This window comes from Thalia democratica, chromosome 5 (assembly GCF_965202585.1).
Source record: "Thalia democratica chromosome 5, ktThaDemo2.hap1.1, whole genome shotgun sequence".
In the NCBI taxonomy this organism is placed as follows: Eukaryota; Metazoa; Chordata; class Thaliacea; order Salpida; family Salpidae; genus Thalia; species Thalia democratica.
Window position 1 is genome coordinate 51,003,416 of NC_139169.1, and position 12,082 is coordinate 51,015,497.

Consider the following 12,082-nt stretch of genomic DNA (forward strand, 5'->3'; position numbering starts at 1 on the left):
TTCAATTCACTCGTTCAAGAATTATTTGCAAGGAGTATATATTCAGAAGGAAGTACCATAAAATGATTGTATTAGTGTTGATGTAGTTAAAGTTTAAAAAAATTTAAAACAAAAGAGCAAGCACTTTGAAAATAATATGTTAAATTTGTATGTGGCAATTATTTTACATTTAATGTTCTAAATCTAAATTTTTTATTTCATTTTTTAAGGGTCACTTTAAGTTGTTAAATACTAAGGGAAAGTACACTGGAAGTTCTATAATTAGTAGGCTAAACAGTTACTAACACACTAATAAATTATTTCGTTTAAAATGTTTATAAGCTGAACTAGGAGCCAACCATCAAAGGTCTAAATCGTTCTAAACTGAGCAATGTTATGCTGAGATTTGATTTTTTTCGTACGAACCCTGATGAACTATCTCAAAAGATTTTGGCCCAAACGCAATAATCCAAAATCCCAATGAACTAGAAATAAGAAATTAAATTATGTATAAAGTCAATATTTACAAATCTTTTCAAAATTAAAGTTTTAGTATAGCAAATTATTTGACAAACTAAGGTAAGATAAAAAATATTAGAACAAAAATTTTCAGACTTGGTGTAGTAGCTTTCTAAAGTTTTTTGCGTATGTGATTTCTCCTTAGAAAAAAAAAATTAAATGTTACTTTAATAGTTTTTGTGTTTTATGTAGATGTGGAATGTTAAGTTTTTATAATTACAATGAACGCGTTCTATTTACTTATTAAATAGAAATAAAAAAATCAAGTTTTGTAATGAAATCAGCATTTCATTTTATAATTGTAAAGAGTGTGAATAAATATAGAATTTTTGTAACAATAAAAACTTTTGGTAAGCTTTTTCAAAACAATTTTCCCTGTTTCCTACGATAACATTGTTTATTTAAAGGAGTTAATTTCTTTCAAATGCATATATATCGGCGTTTGTCTTACAAATACGCGTTAGTTGTTATATCTGCTGCAAGGCGCATGCCGTCTTTAGTCACGATGAAGTTCGCATAATCAACGCAATATCAAGTTAAGTTCGAGCCTATGAAGTATAATCTACATTGAAGAAAGTTTTTGTTGTCTAGTGAAGAATAAATCTACTTTGTCAAGGTTGTAGGTATTTTACTTGAGTTGTGATATAATATAATATTTGCTTATTAACTATTACAGTTTCTTTCTTTAGTTTTGATAACAACTATTTTGTTATAAACGTTAATTCAAAGTGTGTTTTATTCATAAATTAGGAATAAGTCTTGTATCTTTAGTACTGTAAGCTACTCGTAAGTAAAGCAGTCAGTTTATAAGTAATTAAAGATCACGTATTTAAGACATAAACATAACCCGTATCAAAAATATATCACTGTAGTTAAAGTTTTATAGGCTGTTTTCGACAATTACTGTATTCAATGACTCAACGTTACACGTTCACCATATTTAATTAGTTTTTTAGGATATACAAAGTATAGGTAGGTGACAAAGATGTACGAAGAAACTTTTGCTCGAGGGTCACTTTTCAGGATTGCCACAAAACCTGGAATTTGACAATTTAGGCTAAAAAAGCTGGAATTTGAGAAATTTTGAAAAAAAAACCTTGAATTTTGAACAATTTTTACATGTAATGAAATTTCGATTTGACACAAAAATTCTATCATATAGATAAAGAAAATTTGTAATCCTCAAAAAAAAAAAATTTAAAAACACATTTAAATAGCTTTACAGTATCTTTTAAATGGTGTTATACTATATAACATAATTTTAACCTTGAAATTAATTTTAACTAAAAATAGACGCAAAAACGTGTACTTTTAAAAACCTGGAGGAAATTTCTCAAAAACCAGTGGTAACCCTGCTTTTGCACAAAGACACTTTTGCACGGGTTTAATTTTTTTTTGTTTGGTTTTTTTTTTTTTTTGTTTTGAAAAAAAAATATCATTGTTACCCCTTACTCTTGGTCGATAAGTTTTATTTTTTCTAAAGATGTTTTAAATTTTTTATTTTTACTATAAATTTCCCCCCTTGTCATTGATCTTTTTATTAAATCTTTTTTTTTTGTGAAATATTGTTTTTCGCGCAAAATTGACCCTTCGTACAAATGTGTCTTTGTGCAAACCTGACCCGTCTCTACAAAATGTAAGGTTTTTTTGAAATAATTATTTATATGGCTTTTCTGAGCTATTTTTTTTTTCTCACCATATTTAAAGTTTATTAGGTTTTAAAAAATGAAAACATTTATTTAATATTGCAAAATAGAACTGAAAACAAATCAATTGTTTACAATTTAACTAAAAGAACAAAACTTTAAAAAAAAATTCAAAACCATTAAAAGCAAATCGAATGTTTTATGTTACACTAATTTTTCAATGGTTATTTTATCTCATTTGATTATTAATTTTTCTAAATTTGGTTCGCAAAAACACTATAAATATCCTCACGCAAACCGGCATAGCATAACTTTAGTTCTAGACTATATTTTTAATTTAGTTATGAGCTCTTAGTCCATTTAAATCATTTAATGCTTCCTGACAACCATTTTTCAACAAAAATTTTAAATGTTTACATACTTTTTTCCAGTTGCCGGCTTACTTATGTCACACAGTCAGCAAAATTGTACGGTTTTATATTAATTTGATTAATAAAAAAAACTAAAAACGTAATTTTTTTTTAGAAACTACAAGCAACTCAGCATCGGTTATATCAACGTATAGTGATGTCATTAACTCTAAAACAGATGTTTCAAAAAGTGACACATTGAAATATACTGACACTATCTTCACTGAAATTTCCGAAAGTAGTATGATTTTTTATAAGATAAACAGTAATATGAAATACATAAAATTACTAGTACATTAAAAATATTTGATATTTTAATATATTTTTAAGTAGTTTTTTTAGTATATGTTTTTTAAGAGATTTTTTCAAATGTATACAGTTTGTTATTCACAGGGTTGCCAAAAAACCTGGAATTTTGAACAATTTTAACATTTTAAGTATCAAAATTTCGATTCGACTCAAAATCTATCATATAGATGAAATTTTTTTTTATCTTCAAAATTTTTTTTATTAAAAAACACATTAAAGTAGCTTTAGACTATTTTTTCAATGTTTTTATATCATTTAACACAGTTTCCTACTTTAAACTTCACCAAAAGCTAAAAATAATGCATTTCTTTCCGATTTAAATGTATAATAATAATAAACAATGAACTTCACCGCACGACAACTATATAGAAAAGAACGACAAAAGTTTTGGGAACATCATTGGTAGGTATTTTAGCTTTAGGCTTTTTAGGCGGTACTAGAGGAACTTGACTACTTTGACCAGTCTCACGACAACTATGGTTTTTTTACTTGTGATTTCAATAACCTTATAACCTTCTGTTTGAGATTAACAGGGAAAAAGTCAAGTCGATACCGTGGATCAACAGCTGTTGTGAGTAAAAACAAGTCGTTATCATAATGGTTTATTCTTTTGCTGTTATCAGTAACATAAAACCTTCTTTCAAAGGCCTCTTCTATATTTTCTGCCAAGGTTGTAGAACTACTTTGATCTGGACATAGAAGACTATTAGCTTTATGATTAAAAGACTCTTTTAGTACTGCTGCATGCGGGATTACACTTGACAGCAATGCGTTGTTCTTACTGCTGCGTTACTATGTAAAAAGGTTCGAGGAGTTCATTAAGGAGGCTAACAAGTTTCCATTCATCAGCTGTAAGAATATTTCGGGTTTAAGTTTGTAGTTAGTCACGTAGTTCTAAACACTTGTTTTTTTTATAGCTTTTCTAGTCTTTTAAGCATTAGGTGTGTAGAGTTTTACCTACTTTCAACATCTTGCACAAGTAACAAGGGTTTTTAAATTGACACTGATGAGCCTAAAGTAACCGGGATTTTTTTTAGTTTCTCGCACGCTGTAGAAGAATGATTAAAGTGGCCAACAGTTTGACAGGCATTGGCTACACTTATGTTACTTTCTGAAATCAGTGATCCTTAAATTATCAGTTGAAGGGTGTGAATGAAACAGGGTACTGAAGAGGATTCTAACCCCAACATACCAGCCTTCATGTTAAATGCATTGTCGCGCAGAAAAACGTGAATGCGATTCATATTAATACCCCATTTTTCAAGGATCTACTTTATATTTTTACAAATATTAAAGCCAGAGTGAGAACTTTCTAATTCCTTACATAGCAAAGCTCGGTTTTTGTACTCAAAGCTTTCATTTGACCGATTCGCTTTTAAAGTAAGATATATTTGTCTTTGTCTTCGAAATTGTCTATATGTCACTTTTAAATGACAAAAGCGAAGCTTCTGATAACTCATTTTGTATTTTTATCTTCAAACTTTCAAAAAAATGAGGAAGCATTGTATCAGTGAAGTACTTAGTGCTCGGATTTTAAGTAACCTGGCTCTAAAGCAGTTGTCGTGGTGAACACTCGATAAATTTATTTAAAATCAGATGTTGTAAATGTTTTACGCAGATTTCGTGACGTGCTTCCAGTATTAAAAAAACAAACATATTTTTATATTAGAAGTAAAACTTCGTTTGAATTAGTATAAAATCAGCGCGTTTTCTTAGAAAAAGGCAGTTCTAAAAACCATCCGTCGCTGATCATTGTTATAGACTGTGGGAATTAACGTCGTGGAGAATCAATCACTCAAGATATTAAATCATTAGTTGCTATCGACGCTTAAGTAACTAAGAGTTCGGAAATTCACTACAATTGTTGGGCGATAGTTAGTATAAATTCGAGAAAACTGTTAGTCTATTGTATGTACTTTTCAATCACGTGTTGTAGTTTTTGCATGCACTTATTTCTCTTATAGTTTTGTAAATAGATTTCACAACTAAAAAAGAAATATATTTTAGCTTAACCTTACTTTAATTAAAACTATCTATGCCTAAAATTCATAACAAGGATAAGAATAAATTTAAAACATTGTCATTACAACAAATCACGACTCGTTCGAATAAGAAGAAATGGATACCAGGACAGATACAGCAGGTAACACAGTCAATAGGTCTATGAAACCTTGATCGCTAGTAATTGAAAATGGTTGGTTGTTCGTAGCAATGATGATTTTATGAATTTCGATTGTTTTTGGATCATTTGTTTTCCACTGTTTAACAGGGCGATAACTCTCAATATACTAGCTTGGTTCATTGCTGTTAGCTTCCTTTGTTTTGGAGTTGGGGACGAACTATCGCTGACTGTTTTATTGGATGGTGATAATGATTTCTTAGTCTCTAAAACAGGGGTCGGCAAACTGCGGCCCGCGGGCCAATTGCGGCCCGCGAAGGGTAAATCTGCGGCCCGCGAGCACGTTATTTTTTTGAATGGAATGCGGCCCGCGAAAGAAAATTTTGTGGCCCGCGAGTATGTAAATGTGGCCCGCCAAGCAAAAATATATTTCAAGTTAAATTTTTTCGGTAATTCGATTTAATTTGATTAGTTTGGTTTTAAGTCTCTGTATAATATTTAAAAAGAAATTACTGCTTTAGTTTAACACTGTGAAAAAGACAGATTAGCATTCTAACAGGATATTTTTCTCAGTTTTATAATAACTTCTTTTTTACAACAGCAAGTAATTATCTGAAAAATCTAATAAAAAAATGTAATATCTAAATTGTACACACACATTTTAAACAATATATATGACATAAATTGATATAGGTTTTGTTAGGTATACATTTTCATTTTTCAAACATTTTTTTTGTCAAACTTATTTAATTTTTATGCCTTGCATAACAATACACACAATTGCTTAACACAAAATACACCAATTATTTGGAGCTACCTATTTAATATAAACTAGATTTAGGGATAGTAAGTTTATTAAGTTTGTACATTGTTAATCAAAATAGTTCAAATTCAAGCAAATAAACAACTAAACATTACCACACACTCAGACTATCACTATTTGAAGACTTTAAATATCAGGCCAACTAAGTCATTTTTAAAGTTTTTGGCTAGAATTGCTTTTTGTATACACAAATATCAGGAATGTTTTTGTTGATTCAGGCTGGCTTTTTTGCTTGAAAAAGTGGCAAATTAAACTTATGATGTATGTTTTCCTCAATCAACAGTGTTAGTTTGAGCTATAATATATGTTAAATTTTAAGTTTTGCAGCTAATACAATTCAAAATGTTATTTATATTATTGTGTACATTTAAGTGTGAACTATTAGTGTTGCCAAAAAACTTAAATCCAGGAAAAGCTTTGAACTTGAAGATTTATGCTTAAAAATTCTGGAAAAAAACTTGAATTTGAGAATTATTGAAAAAATCTGGAATTTCAAACAATTTTTACATGTAAAGTAATAAAATTTCGATTTGACAGAAAAACTTACCAAATATGAATTTTTCTGTTAGAAAATATATTAAAGTAGTTTAACAGTATTTTTTACTATTGATATATTTGTTAAGATATTTTATTAAACTTTATACTAAAAATAAAGGAAGGAGTTGTACTTTCAAAAACTTTTTTTTGGTGCATTGCACCTTTACTTGTAAAATTTCACCGGTTGTTGTGCTACGCTTTGAAACTAAACCAAGAAATTCTACTAAAATGTCAAAGTTAGTAAAAACATCTCTAATAAAAACTCTTAGATGAGTAACAGTTTTTTTTAATCAGTGCTCTCGTGTTAACAGAAGTCCTAGTTTGATTTATGCGACTGTAACCTTATTGTATTTCCTAAACACGACTTCTAGTTGTCATTGAAGAAATAAACAAAAGCTTTTCATTACCGCCAACATAAATTCTTTAGAAAAGTTTTCAATTATAAACGGTATTTCATTTTAAGTAATAAATTTTGCTACTTTTTAACTTGCCTTAACATTTTTTCTGATCATTCTGTAGTTACTGAAGATAATCATGTGCTTTGTTGGAGAATTGACTTTGGTGATTTGTTTTTTATCGTTTCTCGCAATAACTCCTAACTAACGTTTTTTATTCTTGTAGCTCGTCTTATATTTTACAATTATTATTTTTAAATGCAATATTCTTATTTCAGATAAAGAATTGTTAAAATGCTTAATAAAAAATAAGTTTTTCTACTTCGCTAATGACTCAATAGAATGTTATACTAAGTTTGTTTAAGAATCTTAATTGTCCATTCCAACCAGTGGCGTCGCGTGGTATTTTTCTTTGGTGGTGCAGAAAAAAAATCAGAGTTGAAGGTGATCGATTTGCCCCTACTTGAGTTGTTTCTTCTCGAGTTGCTTCTGCTTGAGTTGCCTCTTCTCGAGTTGCTTCTGCTCGAGTTGCCTCTTCTTGAGCTGCTTCTGCTCGAGTTGCCTCTTCTCGAGTTGCTTCTGCTCGAGTTGCTTCTGCTCGAGTTGCCTCTTCTTGAGCTGCTTCTGCCCGAGTTGCTTCTTCTCGAGTTGCCTATTCTCGAGTTGCTTCATCTCTAGTTGCCTCTTCTCGAGTTGCCTCTTCTCGAGTTGCTTCTTCTCGAGTTGCTTCTTCTCGAGTTGCTTCTTCTCGAGTTGCTTCTTCTCGAGTTGCTTCTTCTCGAGTTGCCTCTTCTCGAGTTGCTTCTTCTCGAGTTGCCTCTGCTTGAATCGCCTGTGCTCTGCTTAGATTTGTTTTCATTTTTTGTTTACAATAACTTGTGGAATGATACCTAAACCTCTACTGCTTCAGGGAATTTTCAACTTAGCTTACTTACCGCAAGATATTGATTTTGCGGTAATTCTTGAAGAAATTTTGCTGTTTTTAGTTCATTTGCGGCAGTCAGCAAAGAGTTTGCGGCAGTGAAGTGAGCAAAATGGTAGTTTTCTAAATTGGAGTTAAATAAGAGATTTTGGTCTAAAAAATAACGAAAACGTTATAGATACTTAATTTTTTCTTACAAAATTTTAAGGTGGTGCAATTGCGGCAGTGCAACACCCCACGCGACACCCCTGATTCCAACTGACTTATACTTTTTGACATGTAATTTATTTACTGTTAATAATCTTCGTTATTTCTTTATGTTGTGAACTTTATTTTAACTGGGTTGCTACACAAACAGGCTATTTTAAAAGCTTGAACACTCAGGTGTGTGTGAAACTTTTATTTCAAACACTTCAAAGAAATTTTTTAATTCTCAGAATAGTTTATATGACTTTAGTGTAGTTTACTAATTGTAATTTTTTCTTGTTTTCTTACATTTGTGTACATTTTGATAATGATGATATTTTAACTAGGTACTTAAGCTTGATTAACAACTATTTATTAGCTTTTTTAGCTTATAATAAATTTAGGCTAGTTTGATACTACTCAGACATTTTTGCTTAGTAAGTGGCAACCATGTAAAATACTAATTACTAATAAGATATTTTATTAAAATTTTCGAGAATAAATTATGTTAAAGAATTAGTTTTAGCTTTCTGGAATACAAACAGGTACTAATTTTTTTAAGGTAACTAATTAATAAGTTTTCTAATGAGTTTAAAAACACGCAAAAAATTTTTTGAAGTAAAAATTCTTAGAACTATAAAAAAAGGGTTGATAATATGACAAATGTATAAAAGTAACCCATAAATTGTCTTTCAAGTTAGGTTTTTATAGATAGTTAGGTTGTAAGTAAATTTACAAAAGTATTAAGTTTAACTTATTAAGTGCTTATAAAAGTACATAGTTTATTAACACTTAAGTATATTAGTTAGTCAATGTAAATTCTATTCTAATAAATATTAAATAGGCATTCTTTGTATAGCTAAAGTCATTTAAAATAATAAGGTGAATAAAAGTAAAACCTTTCTTTAGTGTGACTAAAACTAAAACCAAAATATTATCAAATGTCACTAAAACTAAACCTGCGGCCCGCGAAGACTTTGGAAACTTGAAATTTGGCCCGCGACTACCAACTGCCTGCCGACCCCTGCTCTAAAATTTCTCTTTGATGTTTTGAATTCAAATGCTTTAGTAAAGCAGAAATGATGTACGAGTTAGCATTACCTCTTATAATGGGTTTATTGCAAAGACTGAAAATTGTATAACAAGGGTCATCCTTACCAATTTTCCTAGAAATTTACAAAATAATTAAATTTCTAATGCTTTCATCTGGTATAAATTAATAAAATATCATTAAACTGCAAAATTGTTCTTTTAATTTATTGAACTACTACCCTACTTGAACAAGCAGTTTTTGTATACTTGTTTAGTATTAATGATCTGTGGCAAGGACACTTACATAGTGAAACTGCGATATTTACACAAACATTCATGTTCCAGAATTTTGAATCAAAGTGATTTTTGTTCAAGTAAATAATTAAGTTCTTTATAATTGAGCACTAAGTTTACTATTTTATGTAACAAATTTATGTGTATACTTTACCGCTATATAATTTTTTCAAAATTGTTCAAATTTGAAAAATAAGTAAAAGCAGGTTATGTTATTGACTTGTAATGAATCTTCTGCATTTTACTTATTGCTACATTTGTTTTGATTTCTGAATATGTAGAGCGAGACACCAATGACCATATATAGAAGTGAACTCTTAAAGCACCCAAATGAATTAGAAATTAGATTAAGTTTAAATTAAGAGTTTGATTTAGAAAGTCAGGAAATTTTTATCAGCTTGATCTGTGGCAACCCTGCTAAAAATGTTTATCTATATGGTAGATTTTTCGTGTCAGACTAAAATTTTACCACTTAATATTTAGAAATTGTTTAAAATTCAAGGTTAAAAAAAATTTTGTTGAAAATTCCAGGTTTTTTTTTTAATATCTCAAATTTCTAAAATTCTAGTTTTTTTTTTAACCCTGCATTTAATATCTAAAAAAAACAGTTGTAATGTTTAAAAAATCTTAAAATTACCCAGAGTTTTTAAAAAAAATTCAGTTAGCATTAGTTTTAAAATTTTTTTAACTAGGCATTAGTGTCTTGACTTATCTAAAATATTTAACAAACTTAAAAAACATCCAGAGTTATCCTGAGTGTACTTACTATACTGAGTTTGTGGCTGCCATTCTAAATTTAATATAAAAATTATCCTCAAGAAAATACTATACATGAATAATGTGTATATATAGAATAAAGTATTAAAAATTTTATGTTACTTTAACTTTAAGAGGCAGGAGTTGTTCAACAAAACTTTGATTTTTTCATAGAAATATTTTATACTACTATATACTAATTTTCATCTAAATCATGGCTAAAAAGTAGTTTATTTTCTAAAGTTTTTTTTTTGTTTGGTAGTTAATGTTTTGTTGTTACTTGACAAGGTCAGCTCACGCTCACCAAATCTGGTAATTAAACAAAACAGTGCAAGACGTTTGTAATATTATAAAATAAAAAATGTTGTTTAACAATTGCTGCCTCTTAAAATTATAATAAATTAATGTTAAATGAGCTGTATTTATAAAGTTTTTACATTTAATATATTAAAATATTTAAATGAGATGAAAAAGTTAAATAAAAGTTATCAAGACTTTTAAAAAATTGAAATACATTAGAATTTAAAAATATGTTATATATTAAAAATGAATAACAATAATGTATAAATTAATAGAACGAAATTGTAGAGTTCGTAGAACAATCCAATCTGCAAAAAACTTTTAATTAACACTTTACTATGTTTATTTAAATGGATGTATGTACCTGAATATTTACAACAAATGATGGGTAAACTTAAATTAAATTATTCTGTTTCGCTTGACTAATTTTATATATATTAAATATTAAAAGCACAATTATCTAAGTAAATAAAACTGAAAGAAGCTGATCGCAGAAAACAAAGTCTTCCCGGCCAAATTTCATATAGGATCCGACCGGATCCTATTTAAATAAAAAGATCCGGAACCGGGAGGATCCTATATGAAATTTGACCGGGTTCCAAGCAAAATATGGCTGGTTCCCGGCGGTTCTGGATCTTGGATCTGGTAGATCACAATTAAAATCAGTGTTTCATTCTTAAAAATATATTTTTTAAAATAAGTTTCAACATATTGTGAGTTACTTGATCTAAATAATTAAAAATATATTAGCTTTAATAATAAGGTAACTTATAAGTTTATACCCTATTTATATTTCAATCCCTAAAACAAGGCTGATCACTAAGAATGGGGCCGCTTCACTTTCACGGATTTAACTTTACATTTTACATTTTAAATTTTAATTTAGAAAATAGTAATATAACTTAGTTAAACCTAATTTAAAATTAGCCGGGTTGCCTGGAAAAACCTGGACTTTGACAATTTAGGCTAAAAAAGAACTGGAATTTGAGAAATTGTGAAAGAAAAACAGGAATTTTGAACAAAAATCACTAAAAAAACTGAAATTTTGAACAATGTTAAGTAGTAAAATTTTGGTTTGACATGAAAAATCTATCATATAGATTAAAAAAAAGTTGTCGTCATCAAAAATATTTTTGATTAAAAAACACATTTAAAGTCGCTTTACAGTATCTTTTCAATTTTTTATACTACTTAGCACAGCTTTTAACCTTAAACATAGCTTTAAACTTAGAATAGACCCAAAAACGTGTACTTTTAAAACCTGGAAGAAATTTATGCAACCCTGAATTAGGTCATTATTAATAAAAATCAAAGTGACGCCGTGCTACATTGACTTCGCGCAAAAAGAACTTCGTGCATTTTTGAAATTTACCTATTTAGAATAAGACTAATAGGGTTTATATACGTCAAGCTAAATTAGTTTTTTGAGAAGTTGGCCGAATTTCAGTTTTTCTTTAATTCAAATATTTAAAAAAATTCTATCAATAATTTAAAAATTAGTTTTTTTTTATTATGTTATGAAATTTTTAGTTTCGATTTAAATAAGCATTTGGTTTTTGGTAACCTTAATTTTACTGAAGTTAAGGAAAAATGTCAAGGTTTTTAAGTACAAATGCTTGAAAATTTAGAAGTTTAAAACAAATTAAGGATAGTTTATTTTTCAATAGATTCTTACTAATACTGTACTTTTCAATATACACATTCAAGTATTATTTGCAAAGAGATAAATATATTTATGCGAGACGGTTCAGTTTTGCACGGTGATATTAGTAGGTTACGCAGTTATAAATAATTTATTGTTGTAAGTCGGGTAATCTGGTTATATGCTAAACTGGGTGCCGACCAACAAAGATTA

The 12,082-nt window shown here is 28.7% G+C and overlaps 1 protein-coding gene across 3 annotated transcripts in view; it reads left to right on the forward strand.

Annotated features, from left to right (window-relative positions):
- Positions 1 to 12,082, forward strand: part of LOC145835368 (uncharacterized) — an 85,812-nt gene that overhangs the window by 52,792 nt on the left and 20,938 nt on the right. For all 3 annotated transcript variants that reach the window (XM_082942929.1, XM_082942930.1, XM_082942931.1), the window contains one exon: positions 2,670 to 2,792. In XM_082942929.1, the coding sequence (XP_082799055.1) occupies positions 2,670 to 2,792 (123 nt within the window). The remainder of the gene's footprint in view (positions 1 to 2,669; positions 2,793 to 12,082) is intronic.